The 26010-nt window shown below is 41.2% G+C and overlaps 1 protein-coding gene across 3 annotated transcripts; it reads left to right on the top strand.

Annotated features, from left to right (window-relative positions):
• Nucleotides 1-8459: 8459 nt before the first annotated feature.
• On the top strand, nt 8460-25422 carry nap1l1 (nucleosome assembly protein 1-like 1). Of its 3 annotated transcripts, XM_068306731.1 has the most exons (16): nt 8460-8616; nt 12010-12046; nt 12605-12693; nt 14257-14359; nt 16171-16312; nt 17642-17734; nt 18100-18228; nt 18431-18502; nt 18588-18727; nt 18928-19073; nt 19162-19181; nt 19924-20046; nt 20663-20695; nt 20796-20843; nt 22088-22124; nt 23704-25422. In XM_068306731.1, the coding sequence occupies exons 1-15, from the start codon at nt 8475-8477 to the stop codon at nt 22091-22093; spliced, it is 1323 nt and encodes a 440-aa protein (XP_068162832.1). In that variant the 5' UTR covers nt 8460-8474; the 3' UTR covers nt 22094-22124; nt 23704-25422. The 3 variants fall into 3 exon arrangements, with proteins under 3 accessions (XP_068162832.1, XP_068162831.1, XP_068162830.1); XM_068306730.1 differs by lacking the exon at nt 22088-22124 and having other exon boundaries at nt 17642-17722; XM_068306729.1 differs by lacking the exon at nt 22088-22124.
• The last annotated feature ends 588 nt before the right edge of the window (nt 25423-26010 follow it).

The following is a 26010-nucleotide window of genomic DNA, read 5'->3' as shown; positions in this document are numbered from 1 at the left end:
ACTGCAGTCCAGACCATCATTATCGTGCACCAACAAGACTGTCAACAAACTACAACCAAAACGATCTTAAAAATATAATTCTAAATTTAAGGTTTGCTGTGTAGGATTTATGGGAAAATTCGGAACCTAATATTTACAAATTCAATCTGACCTTCATAATACTGTTTTCAGTGGTGTGTAATGACCTGGAAACACATTACAACAAAACTGGTAACGCTAAAAAACATGTAGTACCATGTTCCATGATCACATTTCTGCATTAGCCCAAGGTTGACCAATCAAACACTGGCTAGGGAGAAGGGTGTTCATGTGGTTGTGATAAGAAGTCACACCCCTACTCACCAATGCAAGATGAGGAGTGATGAAATCTGCATTATGATGGTCAAAGACATATATTTTGATATTAGAGTTTGTGGCAATCTAAAGGGGTTCATATACAAATGAAAATATTTGAAACAAGTAGAGGAAACTTCAGGGGATTAGCACAGACACTTGGAATCCTTTCATATTCTTATGAGTTCAGTTTCTGGGAAGCCTCCGTTTGCAGCAACAACAAGAAATGATTGTGGTTCTGAGAATAGAGGGACCTTGAGGACTCCCATGTCAGCTTTTTTAACCTGCTAGTCTTAAAGCATGGAACAAAAACACAGATAATCGCTTTATACCACTTTACCAGCCAGCTTTCATCGCTCTGTTCCATCACCTCCCATCAAGGGTGTGAATGGAAACAGGAACAAGTCATTGTTGGTACCCTGCAGAACTCCCCACAGGGTTCCTTTGGATTGGACCTGTATATTTTTATAGAACTGTGTATTCTTATTTATGACTGATATTTTATAGGTATGTTTAGGTTTATGTTTGTTTTCCTTAAGAATTTGCTCCCCATTCTTATTAATGGGATGACAACACGATGCCTGAATTATCCACAAGGTTCCAGTTCATGAATGGATTCATGTGTCTGTCATGCTGCTCACAGACGAGCCTCGGCACGCCCCAACTAATCGTTTCCCCACAGTGTAAATGGACCAAGGCACAGGAGCAGGTCACTGGCTGCTGCCTTTGTGTGAATAATATAGAAGATGATTTATGATTTTGAGAAGGCCTCACTTCAACTGTTTCTGTATAGTCAGATGCTGAGTTTTCAGTTATATTTTTTTACAACAGCTGAAATGTTTCAGCTCTTATCTATAAATTCCCCCTTATAGTTATATAAAGTTATAGCCTCATAGTACCAATATATTTTTTGCATCTTTTTTAATTCAACTTGCTTTCGTTCTTGTCTTTTTTACTGATTTAGCTGCAGAGTCAGGGCCCAGTGAGAGAGTCTTGGCACACCTGTTTCACCTGCAGTATAAAGACCCAGTTTATTCCTTCGTCTCTCAGCCAGATAGTCCCAGTCCTCATGCGGATATGCCAGACCGTATCTCTAGACTTTTTCTTGTGTTGTTGCCCATGCAAAGATTTTTGTGTCTATCTGCTGTCTCCTGTTCCCTCCAGTTGTGCCTGCTTCCTCTGCTGCTGCCTTGTCTCCGCTCACGGGATCCTGCTGCTCATGCACTGCCCATTTAATTAGCTCTGGTGTCTTTTTTAAGACAAAAACCTTTGCTTTGCTAGTAATAAAATGTTAGTAGCTCTTATGTTCCTATAAATAAATGGAGCTTCCAGTTCTTTTAGAGAGAACTAGAAGTGAGTTCCTCATCATGCAGGAAAAACACGAGGCTGTGATGCAAATCAGAATAATATCCAGAGGATCACAGCTGGAAGCTTCACAGAGGGAGGAAGTGGGTGAAGGAGGCATGAAATGCTGCAGACACCACTTCCTATGACTCCCTGCCCACCCCTCCCTTCTGACATAAACCTTTCTCTCACCCTTCAGAGCTTTAATCACTTGTTATGCAACATGGGTTTATGCAATGGGCTACATGCTAGTTAAGTATTTATCAATCCCCCTTGTGTAAACTGAAGATGGCTATTTCCCCTCCCATTTACTGAATTCACGACCGATCCTTGTAATTCATTCTACATGTGTGCATTAATGTGCAAAGATTCACATTCATTTCTGATGCACTATCACGACCTCACTCTCGGTGTTGCATGTCACCCCACAAATGTCATCTGTCAGGACAAACACTGGATGTGAGTAATTATATTCAGGCTGTGATCTGTCAGAAAAAAACAGAGGGGAAGATTCTTTGTTTTTAATAAGGAAAAGATCATCATAATTTTAGGCCCTTTGAGCCTAAATTAGAACAGCTAAGCATTCATATATAATGCAAACTTAAAAAGACATGAAACATTTAATTTTCCTTCATTTTCGGCCGCAATGTTAAAGATGAAGATGACCATGGACCACGGATAAGGGCTGATCATGACAACATGGCAAGAGGATTTAGCCTGATTTGTTACAGGACTCACACTCACCCTTAAAATGAACATTCTTAAATGTTTTTTAATGGCAGCCCATTCTTCCTCTGAGCGTCTTTTAGTTTTTATCGAAATAAGTATATAAGAACAGAACATAGATCAAAAAAATTGGGTCATCTATCGTCACATTGCCAAAAAAATATTGATTTTCTTCAGAAGAGCTGTTGAGACAATGTTTGTAAATTAAACATACAGTATAAATTAATGACCATTGAAATGAATTTTAAGGAAAGATTGAGAATCCTGCACAGTTCATTAAACTGGTTCTGTGATTGCATATTGCACCCCAAAATGCATGAAAATTTAATATCCGGTGATGAAAGAGTACAGTCCCAATATCAGTTCTAGGAAATAAAACTTAAGAGCTTGTGAACTGTAAATTAAAAAGGAAAATAAAAACTTGGTATGTTAAACTATTCATAAAACGTCTTAGTCTTATTCTCTGGCTTGAATTTGCAGACCTTGAAATGTTGCCAAATCGACTTCTCGTAAAAAACCCATAGCAGGGCACACAACGAAAAGATTCTTGTCCTTTTTAGTTTAATCTTTTGGCTGCTTCGCTGGGATGAGTTGGCCTTTCTTGCTTTCAAAAACAAAACTGATAATTCCCTCTGTTTCGGATGTATTCTAACTGCAGGTGTCTTGCTTTTGAGTTCTTTGGGTAACTGAATACTTTTTCGTTATGAACTTTATCATGGTGCTTACGTACCAAGTGTCTTGACATTTTCTAAACTACTGATCCACAATAAAAACAATGATGTTCCTTGTTATATTTTCTTGATCCATCCTACTTCTTCTTAACTGCATCAACATAGACGGAACGCTCTTCATCCAGAGAAATTGAAACAATTGTCTGGATATTAGTGTAAACAGGCCCGTTAACACATACACATGGGGCACTCGGTCTTCAGTGATCAATTAATTTTATAAAAATTACACTCCTGACATTATACAGGATATTTTCTGTGTCTGTGTTAGTCATCCAACTAGGATACTGCGGCATGGCGCTGCCCTCCGTTGCCTCCTGCTGTTTTCATTTAAACATTAAAGGCCTGCTATCATCTAAAAATAATCCATATTTCTCTGGGCTGAGAAGAAAAGGAGAGGAAAAATCTTCCCGTTGTCACGGATCCAGGAAAGTGTTGAAGAAAGCAGGTAGCGGCCATTAATATTTAAATTTGGCATCCCAGTCAGCCGTCTCTCCTTACAGCTCCTCTCAGAAGATGTCGAGTCATATTGCTGCAGTTGATGATGGTATTGTCATCACTTCCATCCTGCTGAGACAAAGAGAATAAAAAAGTCTGAAACAGATGAATATGACATTAGATCTTATTTAGGTCTGCTTGTGATCCGTAGGCAGCGCATTATTTGGTTATTTCACAGTATATTTCACACAGGTTAAAAAAGACCAATTCAAATGAAGTAATGCTTGTATCAGCATATAATGCATCTCTACTGTGATGAAAACACATTGATACGAAGCAGACTAGCTGTGTGTTAATTTCATGTTTAATAACCCTATACTGGCTTTAGGATTTATTTTAAAATTTCACCACCTACTTATTTTTAAATCTACGTATTGGCTGCCCCTAGATTATACTGTATTTGACGTTTGTCTCCTCGGACATAACTGTATATTATATCTTTGTCTTTATACAGCATCAACCATAAGTTTTCAGGTCATAATCATTAGCATTCAGCTTAAAGCTCCACAGATTTACTGTGAAGGACTACCCTGGTATGAATCCTCTAATTCCAAAATGTGTTTCTTTAAAATTTTATTCTCAATTATACATTGAACGGTTAGTTATATTTTCATAATTTACAGAAATGTTTTTTTTGCTTTGTGCTTCACAGAGAGGATATAAGATTGTTTAATGATGGATTACCCTGACGAGAAATATCACTGCTGCATATAAAACTGAGAAACAACACACTCACCAGACACACGAGCTACACTTTATTTAGAACATTCTAGCAATTGATCAGTAATGCAGTGAGTCCTCAGTTATGGTAACTACTTCTGAGTGTGCAATAACATCACTCCCACGGTGATCACTCTTGTTATGTCTGTTGTTGAGTGGAAAATTGCCGAGGTGGAATATTCACCCCCACACTCTGAAGCTGAATGCCTGTCTTGGCGCTCAAGAGTAACAGCTAAGGCGCCATTAGCATTTGATTGTCTCATTAAACAGCCCATTAGAAGGCCTCTCTGTGCAGACAGGAGACTCCGTGGCAATTTGCACTTCTGCCAGGTGCCCTTGAGAAGTGTGTGGCATTTCGTCTCTTAACTGAGGCTCCACAGTTAGTTTTGGGAACATTATTTAGGCTTCAGTGACACATAACTGTACTTTACTGTTCTTAGAAATTATCCATCCTATTACAGCGTGTATTCTATTTTAGCTTCAAAAAAGTCTTTGAAATCTTTGCCGCTGTATCTATGTACTCTTGTGTAGTTTCTGTTTTGGGGACAACAAAATGAACCATTTTTCCATCACATGGAGGTAAGTAAATAATGACTGGATACTCCTGTTTCAATGAACTCTTCTCTTAAGGTGACATTGGGGCAGCAGTAGCTCAGTCCACTAAGTCGCCAGTTCAAGCGCTTCCCGGTCTGACTCAGATCTGGCGTCGGTGTCTTTGGCGAGGAATGTGAATGAATGAATGAGTGAATGAATGAATAAATATATAAATAAATATATAAACTAAATGACTCATAAAGAAAGAAGCGGACGAATAAAGATCCAACTGTCATGCATGTTTATCAATGCGTCTTCGACGTAGAGCTGTTATACGTCAGAAAAAATAGCTGCATTTTTAGTGAGTTAAAATGTCTTGTACTTGTTACCGTTAGTGTATACTGAATATTTATCACAAATACATGTCAAGGAAATTCTTATCTTATTATTTATGGTAATTTAAAATTTTATGAACCCTCCCCATACTGATATTAAACCACCTTCTAACTGTATTACCTTTTCCCACACTCTGATAGACTGTTTAAAGCACTTTTGTGTCTCACGGAAGTCCGAGACTCACAGAATGTAGTGCACTTCCGGATGCCGTCAGCCAATAGAATGCACGTGCGGTATCACATGACTGCCTTCAAAAAATCAGTGATGAGTACAAAAGTTGAAATTTGACTTTGACCAAGGTCAAGGTCATCATCTCATTTTCATCCCCTTTGATGCCTGATTAATGTGATTTTTCTTTCATTTTTCTATTTGCAACGGTTGTGAAGATATTTGGCGGACCATCGGATGGATGTAATAAAGCTCTGCTACTTTCCTGCTGTAAACACATAGCTGATCCTAAAGAAATGCACAAAATGTTCATTCATCTAATACCCTGGCTTCATCTGCTGTCGTGGGTGGTGGGGTGCTGAAACCTATCCCAGCTGAGTGGGGGCGTGAGGCAGAGGACACTTCGGGCACGACGCCAGTGTACCGCGGAATGCAAAAAAACGCAATTCATGTAATTCTAATTTTACACAAAACCAAATGTCTCAACAAAGAGAAAGAATCCCTCTCAGTATATAGAGAGAACAGGAAGTCTTCAATGTCTGTTTGGCAATTTTAGACTACATTTCATCCTGATTTAGTGGTGTAAATCCCACAAGTGTCGCCTGTAGTCAAAGGTGAAATACAAGCTCAGGTAAAAGACACACTTAATTTTACTGTTGTTATCAAAAGTAAAGAATAACCAATTCCTGTCAAAGCGAGCTTTGCCAGTAGATGCAACCTGATGACAGGGTAAAACTCGCCTTTTCCCAATGGAGGGATTCAGACTGAGCAATACAGATCAATAAAACCATGCCTTTGACATTCTAAAGGTGGTATCCCTTTTAGATACCACCTGAGTTGGGTTTTGATGATAACTGTATGATAATGATATTTGTAGACAAGATTCTATTTTCTGTATACATTCTGTAGGACAATTTGAAGCAAAATAATCATTGCGTTATCATGAATATTGCTACCTAATTATCAAATGAATTATTTGAATGAGTGAGGTGATGTTAGTCCACCTTAAGAGCCAGTTTGAACACTACATCATGTTTTTCATGCACACCTATTAAGATAAAACATACATTACATACGAATCATTATAAAAGATGAATGATCATTTAAATAATTCATAAGCTATTTGAAAATTGCCATATTTGACCTTAACTGGACTAGTGAGGTGAACTATGTAAATGTAAATATATATTATATAATGCAGGCCTAGAAAATCCTCCCTGAACACCAGAGATATCCACTGTCGACTGTTTGCTGCTGGCCTGCATGACTCAGGGAAATATTCTCTTTGTTGTTTCTGTCAAAGATGGCAAATGTTGGAAGGTTTCCTCCTGCAGGAAAGCATTGAATGACAGATGTGACCTTCAGTCGTGAGCCAGATATCGCTCAGAAGACTTGATGCTGAGTCGTGTGTGTGTGTGTGTGTGTGTGTGTGTGTGTGTGTGTGTGTGTGTGTGTGTGTGTGTGTGTGGTGTTAGTAACACTCAGGCTGGTGTTGCCTGTAGGATAAACGTCTACCTCACAGTCTGGCTTGCAATTTTTGAAAGTCATTTTCTAACATGCTTTTAGAGGCCTCAGATATCTGAAATGTAGGTTTTCTGACGTCATTAAAATAAATCAGTAGTTGAGAAATCTGCCGAAATTTTTTCCAACAGATTTTGATTCATCCGCTAATAATATTCATGTTTAGAGTACTTTTATTGTCATTTTTTTTCAGCTCTCAGATTATAAAATGTGAAATGTAAATGTAATTACAGGTGGCACACAATGACAGCTGTGACATTTCGGACATATAATTATCAATAAACACATAAAATTACTTCAGTAATAGAGATTATGATAACTGTGGAGAAAACTTACAGCTTCATACTAGAACAAACTGTACAAATAGAAAGTAGCGTTATTAATCCCTCAGAGGGTAAATTCATTTTCACTCTGCATTTCACACACATACAGGCTAGAGGGCACACACACACATGCACGCACGTACGCACACACACACACACACACACACACACACACACACACACACACACACACACACACACACACACACACACACACAAAAGCAAGTTTGGTTATTGAGTATTTGTGTAGAGAAAAACAGTCAGCATGAATGCATGCCTACAAGAATACAGAGAAGCCGGCCCCTTTTAGTGTGATGAATGTTTGTGGGTAGCAGGTACACAATGTTGTATGTTGTGATGGTAACTCACGGTTCATATTGTCTAGCAGACGTGCTAATATTCAATCAGTTTGGGATCTTTGAACTTCTGGACACTTGGCTATATCAAAGCCAGACAAGTTGTATGGAGTCATTTTCCAGGCGTTTATTTTATGTTTCTAAACATCCAGCGACTTACCCTGACCTACTTTGACCATAGATCAAAGATAGTGCATAAGTTGATCAAAGCACTAGCTTTGATCTACGGTCTCACACTGGCCTTCTCCCTTGTCTTTCTATCTTATCTGGTTCCTGAGTGTACAAAAGTTGAAATTTGACCTTGACCTAGTTTCTTCAAGGTCAAGGTCATCTCATTTTCATCCCCTTTGCCGCCCGAGTAATCTGCTTTTTGTTTTATCTTTCTATCTGCAACGGTTGCGAAGATATTTGGTGGACATACGAACAGACCGATGGACGAACAAACGAACGGACGAACACTGACAATTACAATACATCACCGCTTTGAAGCGGGATGTAATTAGTCCACATCTTCCTCTGTTGTTTAGGACAAGAGTCCAACAACGTTTTGCTGGGAAGCTCTGTTTAATACATTTTGGACAATAAAACATCACGTCATGTTCATTTGGTGTGGGATTGATGGGAGGAAATGGACTGCAGGGGGTGTGACAGGGTCAGTCATGGTGAGTCTTGGGGTTTCTTTTATTAAAAAATATTTTAATTAGAAATATGGAGGAAAAGAAGATCATATGGATAAGAAAGAAAACGGTGATGCTGAACTGAGGAGCTCCCATCTCCTGCTGCCCCGCCTATGAACAGCGTTGCCACGGCGACTGCCGGTGTACGTGATGACGTCAGATGTATATGAGCGCGGGCGGCGGGATCTCTCTCCCCTTTTACCGCCATCTGAGCGAGTCTCGTTCTTCCCCGGGACCTCTTCACTGCGCACAGCCCGACCACAGCCGCCCAGCGTCCGGCCAGACAGCGAAGGTAAGGCGCGGCGGACTCCAACAGCTTCAACGCCTTCGCGACAACGTTGTGCATCGTGTCAGAAGTTGAATTTCAGTGATGTGGTGTAAATCTAGAGCGGCACAGGAAGACATTGTTTGCTAACGTTTAATGCTAGTCAGACAGCGGCCATTGAGATTGGCTCCACCATGATGTGCACTGCCCGACACGCGATTAAGATATTATAAAACAACTATTATCAGGGAAACCCGGCTCCAAATAATAATAATAATGACAACCTTTCGAATGACTAGAACGTCAAATGATCTAAAAAAAAATCCTACAATTGTTTGCGTTTTTTGGCTTTTTTTTTTTTTTTTTACACGTACCTTGTGTCATCTTTTGGAGTTGACCTTATTTTTGGGGGAAGACTGGTAACGGTACTCCGGGCTGTGGGGAGCCGCGCCGCTCGATTGAACCCGGCAGCCGCTAGGAGTTATCGTTACTCGGTTAGGACACCGCAGCTGTCCGCTGTCATCACTTTCTAGCTGGCCCATATTTTCATGCTAACAGCGTCGTGTTTGTCGAAGCTATTCCTACTTGCGCATCTAGCTAGCAGCAGTCATGCTAACAACTAGCCGGATGCATGTAGGCAGAGCAGGCCGGCTAAAGTTAGCCTGTGTACCAGCCAGGTTGTTCGTGGACGAGCCCCGTGAATCCATCGGACAGCGGGCGGCGGGGTTCAACAGGTTGCCTTGCTCTGCTGCTCTGCTGCTCTCCCCTCCTGCTCCCACCCCGGGGCTCTTTGTCAGTCCCTGGTGGCTCGACATGAGCCGCAACACGTGGTCTCTGGTTCCAGAAGCCTCAGGGTTCATCCCTGTTCCGTTAGGATTTGGACATCATCAGACTGAACAGACATCAGAAACGCCAATTATATTGTGTCTAAATATTTATTGCTTTTTGTGGCAGCAACGATGACAGGGCCAAAGTTTATGTTAAATGGTTGGATTCAAAACTATTACTTGTTAAAGCTCCCTTGGTGCCAAATGTATGAAATAGTTAGGAACTAAATTATTGAGCACTGATTGTTTAGTTGGTTTGTTGACAAAAAAAATAGTACTTTTCATCTGTTTTCAATGACAAAACCAAACAAGAGCCGTCAAATTGGTGAAAAGAAATGATTTGATTCTTTATACATTCAATATGACAGATTATTTTTAGTTGTACTAAACTAAAAACTTCAGTGTTCATGAGAACGCACATTTACAAATCAGATTATTGAAACACAACACCAGTGTTTTTTCCTGTTGAATTTTCAATTTAAATGAGGGCTCCATGTGGATCCATGCTCAGACTTCAAGACACACTGCCTCTGACTGAAAAACACAAGCTTCAGCACTGTGTATTCAGTTGTATTCATAAGACATAAAAGCTGTGAGATGTCGTTTTGTTCATGACTCAAATGTGGAACTTTTGGAAGAAGGGACGATGATGGTGATGCTGAAAAAGAGAACCCTATATACAGTGAAGCGTGGTGGGGACTTTCTGATGTTCTGGAGCTGCTTTGCTGCCTCAATCAGATTTTATTCCATCATGTATTGGGAAATCTTAGAAGAAAACATCTCCCCATCTGTGAGAGAGCTGAAGCTTGAGCATGAAGAAGATAGAAGCTCTCATTGAGTAATTTTGGCGTGTCTCATTGACTGACTTGAAGCTGAATCTCTGGCTGGATTTAAAGACCCAGGGATGGTTCAAAAACTGCAGGAGTTAGAATCTTTGTATATTCCTACATCATGTTTACATGGGGTCATTGTGGTAGAGGGTCTCTCTGAAGTATTTGAGATGCTTGTTGTTTAGGGTAAGAGGTCAGTCATTTTGAGACTGCAGGAGCCACTGAAAGTAAGATTTTGTGTAGTTTTTATGGAAACGCCTATTAGATGTTATATTTGATCAGATGTTATATGGAGCTATTAAAAATGTTTTTATGATGATTCATTACTGGAATTCACTATACATGGATGTTTTACTTGTTTGTTTTATTCTCGTAATAACAAATAATGCAGGTAATTCAAGAACATAAATGCAGTTAGATCTGAAAGCATCACCTGCATTGATTTAAAGTACTGGACTTTTTCAGAGTAGATATATAATACAGTCTGCTGTTGTTATTGACCTGAAGTGGGAATCCACTGTCAACACATTTTGCATCAGCAGTGTATTTTTAACATGTCTGCTGCTAGAGCTGTGTACAGTTTTTTCTCATCAATTATTTGCCATAATAGAGAATGTAGGATGAATAGCGTGGTGGGTGTTAACTTCCCTTACATATTACAGTGCAATATGGGGAGTATGTGTTTTCTATTTTTAAGTGCTTGTGTATCCACATATTTTTAACCAGTGACAAGATGTGGAAGTTGATATCCATATTAAAAATGACAGATAGTGACTCATTTGAGGAAGGGGACAAATCAGAATCACCGCCCAGACTGCTGTGTTCATCAGATATCCCCTGTTGGAGGAAAGAGCAATCTGATCTGTCACGTGACTTAGTTTGTGCTTAGCATGCTGTCACATCATCACTTTAGTTGAATAATCTCGCTGTATTAGCTGACTGTCGGCCTGTTGGATAAAAAGATGTGTTGATATGAGGATTTTTGCTGACAGTGAGTATTCTCACTGAAGGGACAGTCACACAAACACAATCTGAACACATTGTGATTCGGGCGGCAGTAGCTCCACTAAGTCTTGGACTGGGGAACCAAAGTCGCCGGTTCGAGACCCGGGTGGGCAAAACCCTTTGTGTATGAGCTGGCACCCCCCCACCACCACCACCACAAGCTGTTTAACTGGGATGCACCTCGAAGTCGCTGCCTGTTACCCTGCCTCCCCCTATGTCAATTTGCCTGCTTACAAACCCCTGGTGTGTGTGTGTGTTATTTATTTTAGGGGCCTGTACACACAAATGTACGCATGTTTAACTTACATGGTATGGAGTGTAAAGATAATTTCCCCGAGGGGGTTATTAAAGTGAGTTTCTTGCTTTCTGATTGGTCAAACACCAGTGATGACTAGCTTCAGAGCTTCATGGATCTGTGTCCTAATGTCACTGGTGTAACACAGAACATCACGCTGTCATGCAGTAGAATCCTCAGTGTTAAACCTGGAAGCATCACTGAGCCAGTTTGCTACGGCGGATGGACGATGAAAAATAAAGATTGGATTTGGATCAGCTTTGTTTTTTGCAGACATCGTTCTATTAAATTATTGCAGGGTCAACACTGATATGTTCCACAGGATTGCTTTGGGACATCTCTGAAAATAAACTGCTAGAAAAACAAACTGGAAACATTGAAATGCTTGTATTTTCATTAGCTGATTTTTGAACTGCAATTAAAAACATATTTTAACATATTTTTATTTATCATCTCTCTTCAGCATCACCTGAGATTCGGAAGATGGCAGACATTGACAAGTAAGTACATTTTTAGCCGATGCTAGTGTGCATCCAACAGTTAACCTGCCACTGCCTGTGTCCCCTGTTGGTTGGGTGTCTCTGCAGGATAAAGGATAAGATACACAACACTAGTCAAATACACAGGACAATGCAACAGGATGTCCCCACTGAGCCGTAATGGAGACAGTTGTTAACTGAGGCTGGGGCGATTGGGGGAGGCCACACCCGTGTCGGGTTGCATCTTCACAGCTTGATGCACAAGATGCCTCAAATCATTTGAATGACAGACTGAAAAGTTTTCCAATGAGAAAAAGTTTTCCAGTGACTTTGACACAACACAAATATGCGGTATACTTCACGTGTTTTCTCCTCCACTGCTGGTCGTTGATTTCCACCTGCTATAGACTGAAGGGAGACAGGGATAGGTGTCTGCATGGGGGTGTTTTTAAAAAGTTTTTTTTATTTATTCTTGAAACATCATGGGTAAAAAAAGTGCAAACAACTTTTGCTGCTATTTTCCCCCCTAACTTTTGCTTAAAATTTCAAATTGGGGAAACTTCTCTGTTTCCCGAGTAGCAAAGACCAGGCTGAGATGGACCCGGCAGACATGGAGGACGTGGAAGAAGTGGAAGAGGAGGAGACAGCAGAAGATGAACAGAGCAAAGGTAGGCCTCTCTGTGCCTTAAAGGGTTCAGACATGGTTCAGAATAGTGTGTGTAGGGGTGTTAGAGAGTGTATAATGGGTGAAATGTGCTCATCAGTTTGTTTAGATGTCATTCCAGCAGCAGTGTAATGTCTGAACTCTGTCCCTCTACGTGGCATTTAGAACAAGATTTTTGTGTGACTTGATTTTTGAATTGTAGTTAACAGCTTGGAGGCTCTAATCCGTTTATTTTGGGATCTTATGTTCTGTTTATATATCGGTTTGATGCTCAATAACGAGTGCAATTTTTTTCCCATGTTTCAGTCGACTCTCGTCTTACAGCGATTGATGGCTTTTTGGCCTTTTTTCTATTCATAGTACTCCAGAATAGTCTTTTTAAAAAGCTAGACTTAAAAGAAGGCTCATCCTGATTTGTCATAGCAACCACTCTAAAGAACATCTGACGTGAGGTCTGCAAGCTGAGAGGAGATTATAAACTCATGAGTAATACTGTTACATCTGCCAATGCTAACATGCAGCACAAATTCTCATTAAGACATACAGTATATCCCAGATCAAATCTATGAGATACCATTAGCAACCTATTAGCAACTGACACCCAGTTCTGCATGCAAGATTTGTAGAAGTGAAACGGAAGATGTGAAACGAAGCCAGCTACTACCATAACATGGATTGTGCAAATGCTCCAGTCTTTAAGTTCAGTCATTGTTGCAGATGGTGATGCTGTTCTGTATTAAGGATGAAATGTGTGATCTTATGCATACATGCATGGATTGGACTGGCATTATACCGTAACTGAGCAAGAGCTGGTACACAGATGGACTAGGTTATGGTAAAGTGATGCAAATGAATTGTCACTTTTAAATGAAGCATCACAGCAGACCTTCAGTAAAGCTGTTGATGGAGTTTTATTAGTCACTTTCAGAATATGCTACGATCCCAAACTCCACGGGTTCTACAGGGTGTCTTCTGAATTATTTGAAAATGTGTGTATTTTGAGCTGGCAGCAAAATGCTGCAAATGTGAGGAGAGGGAAAAGTGACTTCAGAGCACTGAAGTCTTCCCAGCTGATAGCAGCGATCTGACTGAACTCTGATAGGTGTGAGCAGTGTGTCCCGCTGTACCATCTGTCACCTGTCTGGAGCGCTTGTACGAGCTGCCGCCTCTTGTTTCCATGCATCACAGATTACTTGCACATTGGACCCAAACATGATTTATTGTTTTTTTTTTTGTTAATAGCAAGTCAGAGCTGGCAAAATTTCAGGAAACACATTGGAAAGTAATTGATAGATAATTGAATGCTCTTATTCCGTTCTCCTCTGTTCACATAAATTGTGGTAAGACTAGAACAAATTGCGTTCTTGTGCGGCTGGTGATTATCTAAAGCATGCATTTCCTTTTGTAAGAAAAGAGATTTAAGAAAACTCCCAGAGATGTTAGTTCACATTAAAATATAAATGGGCTTTTTACCCTTTTTGAGGATTTGTGTCAGTGTATCAAGTCTAATGGGACCTAGTGGGATGTTATTCAAGAATCAAACATTAACGCGTGTTCTTGTCCTCAGCTCGTCAGCTGACTGTACAGATGATGCAGAATCCACACATCCTTGCTGCCCTGCAGGAGAGGCTGGACGGTCTGACAGGTTCACCATCGGGGTACATGGAGAGGTGAGACGTGATCCGTATTTAAAGTTCTGTCGGTACAATCCTGTGTCACGTCGGTTCGACTGTGAAATGTATTGCAAAACATCAATAAGTGGCTGTTTTTGCTTCTCCATTTGTATACAGTACTTACCTCCTGATTAGTTTCCTAGGTAGTGACTGTCTTGTCGAGTAGCAGTACGGCTACACAAATCAAGTGAAAGGTGAAAACACTTGATCTAGGATGAGGCTGCACCTAAACAGCAAAAATTAAGCATTGGTTCATGGGCGAGTCCATTCAGAACTTTATTCTGATGGCTCACGAACAGAAAGAACAAAACCAGCAGATGGGTTTTATTTTGCTCTGTAATATTCCCTCAGATGTAGACTTCCTGAGTGGATACTTGGTGGATGGGCACTTGTGTTTTACCGTAAACCCTCATGTATTTGCGCTTCAACATGACGGCATCTGGAAGTGCGCTGCATTCTGTGAGTCTCGGAACACAGCGCCCTTTAGTGTATTAAAGAAACACTTAAAAGTGTTTTAAAAAGTCTATCAGAGTGTGGGAAAAGGTAATGCAGATAGAAAGTGGTTTAATATCAGTATGGGGAGGGTTCATAAACATTTAGATTATGTAAATAATAAAGTAGTTTGTCGCTGTATCACTGAATTCCATGTTTTGCGAGTGGTCCTGGAACGCATCAACCGTAAGTTATGAGGGATTACTGTATTCCCTGTCGGTAGTGCTGACAGTAGCTTGTTCCTATCAGATGGTGATGTAATGGCAGCGATCAGACTGAATGATGGCTAGACCAGAGCTCTCCTGACGCAGGTTGAACCTTTGAGCTTGTGCAGAAAGTAGATCCTACTGGGCCTGTTCTGGACTACCAGGGCTCGACTCGGCGTTTAGGTCGCTGCTCTGACAACAGCTGGCAGTGAATGAGTTCATTAAAAAAAAAAAAAAGTTATACAGTGATATTTCCCGTACGTGCAGGTGTCGTTTGTGCAGAGGTGTATTCCAATTTGAATTGAACCTTTTTTACGATTTGGTATTGAAAGAATACATTAGGTCCTGATTTTTATTGATCTGTAGTGATTTTTAAATCTCAGACTGACTCGGATGTTCCTGGAATGGTTGTTTGATCAGTGAGGTTTGGTTCACTTCCTCATCCAAAAGAAAAAATGCCTGCCTGCTTTGGTTTTTTAACCTGACAGAACTGATCACACACCTTTCTGGAAACAAACCCAGGATGGTGGTTTATCTTCCACTGCACAGTTTAAAGAACACTTCTCTAAATAATTGTACATACACTGTTTGTTAGTCGCATGTAATTGACTCTTTGTCGTCGTGCGCAGACTTAATATAGGGATTGTATAAGTGACAAAAGTCCAGTCTTCATTCTGGTCACTGATTACAAGGCTGTGCTCTAACCCCAGGTTGTTAAAGGTCAGTGGGTATCCTTGTCCTTGAGTGTTTTTGGGCCATAGGTTACTTATTAGTGAAAATACATTTATGTGTTTTTATCTTATGGTGTGTAAGCACTGTATTGTCTCCACCTGGAGCCTGACTATGAGTTGAAGCATAAAATAAATCTGTCAACGTGTTTTATTCACTTTTCCTGTTAAATGGAGCAAATCTCAATAAAGCCAGTCCCTGGCATACATTCAGTGTGTGGATGGCTGTTGACTGGACGGCTACTTACTCAGCAGATGAACTCTGAGTCAGTCGTCTCCGGTACCATTTACCAGCCAAGTCGTGTTAATACACTCTTTTTGTTCGGTTTTTAAATTTAAGTTGCCAGTACTCAACTGTCTTCATTTCTATGTCATCCCACAGTTTACCAAAGGTCGTCAAGCGGCGCGTGAACGCCCTCAGGAATCTGCAAGTCAGATGTGCCCATATTGAGGCTAAGTTCTACGAAGAAGTTCACGAACTGGAGAGAAAGTATGCAGCGATGTACCAGCCCCTCTTTGATAAAGTACGTCACTCCAGATTCATGTCTTCATTACGACAGTAGTAGCAGCACAAGGTCTGCTATACTTATTAGCTTATTCAACATTCTTGTTATTGGTTATTCATATTTTTCTGCATAAAACACACATGATGTCTCAGCTCCACTGATCCACCTGAATCATTGATGTCTTAAGAAAAGTGGTAGCTCTTGGATCAAAATGGAACACGAGAATGCTCTAGCGTGCTAATACTAGCAGCACGCTACCATGCTAGTTACCACCAACTTTGCAGAAAATGTGACCGATGACCAAGGATGACGTATAGTCTATAACAAGGAAGCTCTTGGCCGCTGTTCTTCTGCTGACCAGTCGTAGGCGTGTGTGAGTAATGGTGGATTTAGTCGACTTCTCTTTGATTCACACCTGTCACTAGATCATACACGACCGTCAAACATGCACCAGTAGCTGAAGAAGCTCATCTGGTGACTGTTTCCTTATAATGTGACAGCAGTGATTCTGAAGAATAGACCAGTCATTCTGCGTGACGCCTTCTGTTTGGACTTATTGCAGGATTGGTGCTGAGAACACCCGAAGGTGCAACTGCAGTGTTTGTTGCATTTATGTCGTTTCGGCTGTTTAGCCAAATTATGAAGTTTAGTAGTTACAGTATTTTCCGCAATATAAGGTGCACCTAAAAGCCTTTAAGTTTCTCAAAAACCAACTGTGCGCCTTATAATCCAGTGCACCTTATAGTGCAGAAAATACTGTAATGTCTTGTTCTTTTTGCAAACGTCCAACAGCTGTATGTAGCAGCTGAGTGATTTTACCTGCAGAGACTCGCTTAGTTGACCCAAGAAGCATCTAATGAAAGTGTTGTTGTTTTTTACAGTACTGTAATGTTTTTTTATGCACTCTGTATTGGCACCTACTCAAACACAAGTACTTGTATTGTACTCTGCATCAGTGCATTCTTGTCAAACTTCCTGTTAAACCTGAAGACTGCAATGGAACTTCAATCAAATGTCACGCTGCCTTTTGCATGACTCATCAGAATTGTTGTTTTTCAGTACTCAACTGATCAAAACATGAAGATATGACTTCTCATTCTGCAAGGTTGACTTGATATCCTCTTATCTTGACGATAAGCCTGACTCACCTGTCTTGGCGACTTGACAGATGCACACTCAAAAGTTTTCTCAGATCACTAATGCATAAGCATGAAAGGTTTAATTTCCATGCAAGCAGATGGAGATAATACAAGAACTGCAGTCTGTATTTACACAGAAACATATCAGAATAATGCATATCATGAGAACACTTGTTCACACTGTAACCTATGTCTCCCGTTGTTGCAGAGAAGTGACATAGTGAAAGCAGCGTACGAGCCCCCAGATGAGGAGTGTGAATGGAAGGCAGATGAGGAGGAAGAGCTGACAGTAAGTAAACAGGTACAGGTGACGTATACACCTGCATGGCTCTGACGGAGCACTCGACTGTCTCGTTTCTTCCTCACCTTTCATGCAAGCTTCTCACCGAGTCATCCAGAACACATTAAGTGTCAGTTTCCAACAGCAACGCTGCATGCAGCTGATGAAGAAAAAACACTTTTAACTCTCATCACCGGCTCTTATTTGTGAACTCCTGTTTTTCTCTTGCTCCATTTTCTTTCCTTTTTAGTAGTGTCCAGTCCTTATTGTGGTCTCTTTGGTGAAAAGATTTGGTGTGTGTTGCTATAGCAAAAGCAAAAAGGGTAAAGCTGAACCAAATGTTTAAAGAAACGTAATTTTGAAGAATGCTTTTCTACCTCTACTAGGATGAGATGAAGGAGAAGGCCAAGTTGGAGGAAGAGAAGAAGGATGAGGAAAAAGAAGACCCTAAAGGGATCCCAGAGTTCTGGTTAACAGTTTTCAAAAATGTGGACCTGCTCAGTGAGATGTTGCAGGTATGTTAATCCGAACTGAGGCTGGGCTGCCGTGAAAATGGGTCATTTTTTTATTGCTTCCAGCAATAAAAAGTCAGGATTTGCTTCCACCTGCTGGCCAAGTTGTGTAGAGCTGAGGTGTTGATGACAAATCTGGAAAGGTTCGGAAGCTCGGTTAGAAATACACGCTGAACAACTGTCCAAATGCTATTCCTGTCCCTAGGAACACGATGAACCCATCCTTGTACATTTACAAGACATTAAAGTAAAGTTCTCTGATCCAGGACAACCCATGGTGAGTGAACACAACTCGCGTTAAATGACCCAAACATTTTAAATGTGAACTATGACTTGATTTCGTCTCGTTCGGTCTTTTCTAGAGCTTCACGTTAGAGTTCCACTTTGAGCCCAACGAGTTCTTCACAAATACAGTGTTGACCAAAACCTACAAAATGAGATCAGAACCGGACGAGAATGACCCTTTCTCCTTCGATGGGCCGGAGATCATGAGCTGCACAGGGTGAGGATCTAGCGTCTAGCTGTTCTTGATTGTCTGGGATGGATGACATGATGGAGGATCTGACTCTGAGTCACCCATGTGGATATTCCTGACCTCGCCGCTCGATCTATAAAACTAAACCCAAGATGTCATTTAAACTCGTCATTGAAAATGCTGGATGCTGATCCGGCTCTGTCCCGTCTCCTCGTGTTTCGCCACAGCTGCACGATCGACTGGACGAAGGGCAAGAATGTAACAATGAAAACAATCAAGAAGAAGCAGAAGCACAAGGGCCGTGGCACAGTAAGGACAGTCACCAAGACCGTCCCCACAGACTCCTTCTTCAACTTCTTCACCCCCCCAGAGGGTAAGGTTGAACTAATAAACCTGGACACCCAGGCAGGTCTTACAGTCGTGTAGATGAACTAACTTTAAATACGTCTGTTTGCTTACAGTTCCAGAGAACGGAGAGTTGGTAAGATCTTGTCTTCCTTTTGTTCAGTTTATCATTGGTTTATTCAGTTATCCCCATAATTACCATATATTAATATTCAGGTTCAAACTAGTGATTACTTGCTCTCAGACATTAAGTCAAGTTTTGACATTGCTTGATCAACTATTAAACACACAACTTTGAACACAAACTGGTTTTGGAAATATTGGAAAGAATAATTCATTCCAACACAAATGTTTAAATTACTGTAAATAGTAGAATAAATAGTTTGTTGCTATATCGCTGAATTTCGTTTGGTCCTGGAAGACATTAACAGCGAGTAACGAGGGATTACTGTAGATCATAGATGGTAAAAAATTTTTCTGATAAGGAGATTTCCGCCAATTTTAAATCAAATGGATCAATTCTGGGCGCAATATGGTGGCAGCAGCTAGGGCTCTTCTGTGAGGAGTTCAGATCTTCTCCCCATGTCTTTGTGGGTTCTTTCAGGGTTCTTTTAGGTCTCTATTTCATTTTTTGATCAACAACTTCACTGCAAATTCGTTTTAAATTACTGAAATGCTACATTTTTGTCAGTCATGCTAGCGATAGGTTTCCTGGTGGAGCACATACCGGTAGTTGCTTTTTAGCAAAAAGACTATTTCATAAAAATGCTTGCAGTAAAACATCAGTTTGTAGAAATGAGGCTTCAACCTAACCCACTGCTGTTTGTAGAGACGGTTTCAGGGGGGGGGTAACCTGTGGATGATGTGTCTTCCTCCAGGATGAAGACCCAGAGGCCATCCTGGCTGCGGACTTTGAGATTGGCCATTTCATCCGTGAGCGTATTGTCCCTCGGGCTGTGCTCTACTTCACTGGGGAGGCCATCGAGGATGACGATGACGACGTGAGTGCTGGCCTTTGAGCTCTACCTGGGGTTGAACCGTTAACCTCAGCCATATTGGATTGACACGGCACCATTATAGAAGGTTTATTCTAGTCTGCTTGAGGGTAACAGATGAAAACTATTCCCTGGTCCTGGCAGCTGTTCAGTTATAAGGAAGGTTCTTGTAATGGCTCGAGGAAGAACTTTCTCTACAGTTGCAGTCAATGGCTAAATTTGTGATGTGCCAAGAGTAAAATAAAATCTAGCGGCGTGTGTCCGTTATAAATCCTATCACTGGGTTAAATGTGTTGAGCGTCTCCCTGGAGTGACAGAAAAAGAACGTCGTCAGTCCAGCAGCCGTGTGGGTGTGGAGCACTGATGAGGCTAGCACTTAGCAAGTAGAATGAAACACTGAACACTATTCCACTGAGCAACAAGCTGACCTGCTGAAAGGGAGGGAGGAGAGTGTGACCTTTGAACCCCTACGTATGGCCTAACAGAATGGTTTAAACCGGGCCATGAAGGCATTTAGAATTAAGAGAATTCATGTTTGGATATTTTATTTATGTGTGTATCCACCACATTAGGCTTAATCCAGTCGTGTATTTTCTGTCTAATCCTCATGTCTGTTTTACAGTATGATGAGGAGGGAGAGGAGGCCGATGACGAGGTAAAAGCAGTTTTACAATCAGGATTATTGGTTTTGTATTGGGAATGAATCCTGATGAGGAAACCCGCCAGGCTGAAGCTGATCTGTGCTCTGTTTTCAGGAAGGAGAAGAGGAGGCCGACGAGAATGACCCTGACTATGATCCCAAGGTGAACACACACACACACACACACACACACACACACTGTCTACGGATCTGTTGTCCTGAGAAATACCTTACTCAGCTGTTTTCAACGCTGTTGGCTCTGGAGGCTCTTTCCAATTTTATCAGGAAGCTGTGGCTTCATGACTGATCCCAGAGCAGTCCATCCATATTCTAGTTGTTCTCATTGCCTGAACTGAAGAGTTCCTGAGCTGCAGGTTGAGGACTGCTGACTTTCAACATACAGAATATATACTGTCAAATGCATCTCATTGTTTACTCCTGTTTTTTGTGTGCTTTAGCTGTTGTTGTTGTTTTTTTTAATAATTCAGCTTCCAGAAAAAGCCCCTCCCAGTACACATTTTCCTCTTTTCACCTTTATCCTGAAGCTGTATTTTATTTTATATTTCCACCATTTAAAGGCACAGTTCTGGTTTATTTGGTGTGTGTAAAATAAAACCAGTTTGGTAGAAAACAATGCAATTGGCCTTCAAGTCTGGTTGTTGCATGTCCTCACTAAAACATTAACCATAAATGCGTACCACAGCATTGCACAAATATTTATTCCAAACATGGATAGATAGAAGTCAGTGTTTGATGCCTTGGGGATCAGAGTCATTGATTACTTTTCTTCAGAATCGATGACCGGGTGTCAGATGGATCAACCGTAATATTTAACCAGCAGGAGGGAGACACCAGATTCATCACCAATATTAACTTTTAATCAGAGATGTTACCAATTTGGACTTAATGAAAAAGGACTTTTTTTTCTTCCTCTGGTGTCTTGGATGATAAACACGATTAATTGAAACCAAACTTAGCGTTAAATGACTCCTGAAACAAACAGTCCTCTTCCTGTCGGATCTGTTTGCTCCTGTTGTTTTCTGCTCTCCTAATGGAGCTAAACCCTGTTAATAAACAGCAAACACAGGGATGACAAGACGAATGACAGCTTTGATAATGAAGTGCAGCATCAGTGTGTGTGTGTGTGGACATGCTGGAGGTTGAAGCTGCACCTGAGCTGATTTAGATCCCTGAGGTGCTGCTTGACCAGGTTTCTTTTTTATTCTTGGGAGCAGCATGCAAGTTTGAGCATGACTTCTACTCGCCGGCTAATGAAACGCCTTTGACATTCTGTATTCTGCTAGTTTTGCTTTTTGTTTTGTTTTTTCTCCTACTCATTAATGTTTCATCATCTCCGGTCACTTTTGGCATCTTTTGTCAGCTACTCTTTAAATTTTTCCTCACTAGGTTTAAGTGGTGACAGTAGAAAAATAACCCTATCCTGGTAGGTACAGCTTGTGACTTGTTAGCTTCCTACCGTCACACCTCCACCTCCTCAGTTTTGGTTTCCCTGCCATTCCCACCCTCCATCTCTCTGCATCCCCCCACCCCACTCACCAGCACCCCGTCTGCCGCCGTGCTGCACCCTTCCTGGTTACTAACACGCTGGTTTGCTGTTGGTTTTTCGACTTTAACCCGCACTGACCTCTGCATTTGCACCTGTAGTATTACTGTATGTTGAAGCTGGTCCAGACCTCCCTTTTTTCTTTTCCCTCCATGTGAAACTGTCTCGCCGACAAACATTGGTTGTTTTTGAGTTCTTGTCAGGATGGGGTGGGGGGGGGGGGGGGCTGTCTGCCATAAAAGCTGTGCTTTGTTTATGGATGATTATTTTTTACACCCACTCATCCATTCATCATGGTTTTTATTCTTTTCTGTTCAGCTGCCTGTTTGCTATAGATTTGCTATCAATGCGAGACGCTGGCCCTGATGCCTGTTTGTGTTTGAAATAAGTGCTTGCCCTACTTGGTGAGAAATGCTAGCTTTTAAAGACTTACCTCGCTGAGGTGTCAACGTCAGTAGTAATTTATTTATTTATCTTAATTAAAAACATGATTCCGCAACAGATTCTGATGATCTACAATAAACGTGGAACAGCAAACAGTCAGGCCTTGATACCTTTTGAAGTTCAGCTAATGCTAAATGATCTCAGACTGTTCATGTAGACATTATGCCATGGAGCAGCATGAACAGCTGCAGCATCGAGCGTCTGCCGTCAGGACGCTAAACACAAAGTATGACTGCATTTAATCATCCTGCCGCACTCGTCTCATCTCATGGTTACTCCAGTTTAACTGACTGGAGCTTGGAGACTTGCGGTTCTGTTTGAAGTGACTCATTCATTCTGTAGAACAAGACCGATGTAATTTTTTTCAGATCAGGTATGTTAATCCTATTCCCTCACTTCCATCCCAGCATTAAGTCTTGTGTAAACTTTGATGCATCAAAATATTTGAATTAACCAGTGGAGATTATGTAGCTTAAAGGCTTTGTTGCTGGGGTAATATTTTGTAATCTTTTTTCGCTTTTAATTATAAAGCCTGATCAATACACAGATGACATCAGGCTCAACAATAGATTAGATCAGGTAATCGCCACATTTGGCTTGTAAATCAAATCAGTGGGTAAAGTAACAATAATAATGTTAATAAAAATGATCCACCACAGCTGAAAGAAGCCTCTGGAGTGTGGTTTTGCATCTCCTGTGCAGCACACATCCGCCGTACCCCCCGTGGGTGAGATCTCCCCTCATCCTGCATCAAGATCTTTGTTGTATTGATGGAGAAAAAAAAGTACATTTTAAAAACCACCTCCAACTACACTGATAGTTTTCTCTAGTCATACCGGCTCATATTAATGAACACAAAAAGAACGGCCTGTCTAGTCATTAGTTTGAAGCAGCTTGTTAAATGGTGAACATGTCTGTTTTTTTGTGTATTTGAGGGTTATGCTGTGTTGTTTGGTGTAATTGTGTTTAGCTTTCATGGTAATAGCCCTGTCTCCCACCCTCTTGTCTTTTCCAGAAGGATGCCACCCCCCCAGCTGAGTGCAAGCAGCAGTGAAGCCGGACCTGGCTACCTCGAGGATCAACTGCACTGTAACAGCTTCTCACAGTTAAACAAAAATTTACGAAAAAAAAAAAAAAAGTTACTTACAGCCTTATGATGTTTTGTATTTTTCTTGGTAGGAATTTGAAGAAAAAAACAAGATTTTTGTTACAAAAACTCATGGTATTATACTGGGAGCTTTGAGGCTCACTATACATAGTATTTTACTAGAGCTGTATTTTCCTCCTCCCCTCTCTGTACGATAGAATACAGGGAAGAAAAGTCTCTCCTCAAGCATGAACCAGTTTCTTCACTGCTAAAACTAGATGGGGTTCTTGTGAAGTCTTTTGTTGTATTTGCTCTTAGACAACAGCTGTGGTTTAGAACGCAACAGGATGACATCAGATTATAATCCCCTCACCCTCAGTCTTCCTTCCTCTTCTTACCAAAGTTAAAGGTTGATCACTTCTGCTCACCCCCGGCGAATCTTTTTATTCCTCTTGGTGGGGCCTTTAGCACTTGTAAAGCACTGTAGCATTTCCAGCTCTAGGGAGGGGAGGGACAGGTGACCTCCAGCCTGATGCCCACTTCGGATTATCTAATCTTCCTTTGGATGGGTTGGAGGTTTTGGCCACTTCCTGCTCTGCTTGTGCTCGACTACCTTCCATTCTTGATACATTCCAGTGAGCAGACTGGCTGTCGCCATCAGAGGGAGTCTGCTTATACACCGGACCAGACTCCAGATGAAGGTTGTTTCGATCTCTTTCTTGCTTATGAAAGTGGCTCCCAGGACTTGGTTCTGCCCGGTCGAGTCTCAAACATTCCAGGTTATTCATCCAATGTGGACCGGGATGGTTGGGCAGTGCGTCAGGCCCCTCGTAAGCATGCGGCGATGTGGTTGTTGTCTTTCTTGTAGCTCTTTGTACCAGTGTGTGGTTATCAGCGTCACGTCATCGGTTAGCTGTCTTAATATACCTTGAGCAGCAATTTGTTTGGTGCCTACAAACCGAACTAGTGTGGAGGCTGGTGTTGTAACCCCGCTCTTGTGGAGAGTTTAACACACACACGCGACCCGTTCAGAGAGGTTTTGAAGGAACAAGGAAGGTCTGATGTAGCACAGCTAATGATGAATAAAGGTCAAATCGGGCAGCAAAGTGACACCAAATTCCCTCGGTTTTCATCTGTTTGACATTTACCTCTTGTCATCAATTCGTGACTGGTCAGGTGACCCTCAGCCCAGTCCCTGAGGTCCTTGGCTCATTTTTATCACTGTGAAAGGAACGAGAGAAACATGTTCGGACATCATGTTGGCCAATGACCCACCACCCCGTTACCCTAAAGCCTCGCGTTTGTTACCCAGAAAGACTAGAGAGAAACATGTCAGAGCAATACTTAAATTCAGGAGGGAGTCCAGAAAAAAAACGTAGCTTTTCCTCCCCATCTACTCCGGGTCACTCTGTGGTGGTAAAAACAGCTGTGGTGGTTGTGTAGAATGCCTCCTGTCCGTAGTGGTGAGCCAGGGTACTACTCATGATGTGGGGAGTGTTCAGATCAAATTAACTGGAACAAGATGTAAAGGGTTCCATTAGGTCCCTCAGAGCAGCTGTTGTCAAGGCAAAATGCTATGCTACATACTAATGTACTCAATAACTGTCCGTGTATGTTCATTATTAAATTGGTCAAACATGTCCAAGATACTCGACTCATTTTTTTATTCAACCTGTATGTTCTGGAGTGCGTTATGCATTTTCAGACACGACTACTCTACCTCATCCACATGTGTAGTTATAATGCACAACTGAAAGCCAGTAGAGGGCGCCATTGCAACGGAGTTGTACAGTATGTACCACTTCCTGTCCTCCATGGGGAGTAGAGTTTGTAATGAAATAAAGATGGCCACATGAATATAAGAAGTGCATAATTTATGTTGAATCATGGCTTTAGATTATCGGCCACAGCTGCTGATTAGGTCTTTCATAACAAGTGCTGTATGTCTGCTGGTGGTCCAAAGTTGCATCATAGGTGATCACCATGGTAACTGAACAGAGATGGGATATTTTTAACCTACCTAAAATACATTTCTCATGATAAAAGCTTAGAATTAATATTTAATAAGTTTTTTTTCCTCAACACACCATCTGGGTTCATAGGTTAAAAATAAGGGAGACTAATTTCTATAAATGCCAATGATTTCACAATCTAAGAATAAATAGGCAAACTGGCTTGAGAAAATGTGTTCCTTTACAGTCTAGTATTGTTAGAAACCAATACCAGGCTGTGTTG

The sequence above is a fragment of the Antennarius striatus genome, chromosome 22, assembly GCF_040054535.1.
Source record: "Antennarius striatus isolate MH-2024 chromosome 22, ASM4005453v1, whole genome shotgun sequence".
Taxonomy (NCBI): domain Eukaryota; kingdom Metazoa; phylum Chordata; class Actinopteri; order Lophiiformes; family Antennariidae; genus Antennarius; species Antennarius striatus.
The sequence above is the reverse complement of the archived record's forward strand: the minus strand, read 5'-3'. Positions and strand labels throughout refer to the sequence as shown.

What these genes read in the sequence shown, in the direction of transcription:
- nap1l1 (XM_068306729.1), top strand. Translation starts at nt 8,475, where the DNA reads ATGACGTCAGATGTATATGAGCGCGGGCGGCGGGATCTCTCTCCCCTT. An exon ending in AGCTGACAGTAAGTAAACAG is followed by an intron (nt 17,735 to 18,099) that starts GTACAGGTGACG and finishes TACCTCTACTAG; the next exon opens with GATGAGATGAAGGAGAAGGC. An exon ending in TGCTCAGTGAGATGTTGCAG is followed by an intron (nt 18,229 to 18,430) that starts GTATGTTAATCC and finishes TCCTGTCCCTAG; the next exon opens with GAACACGATGAACCCATCCT.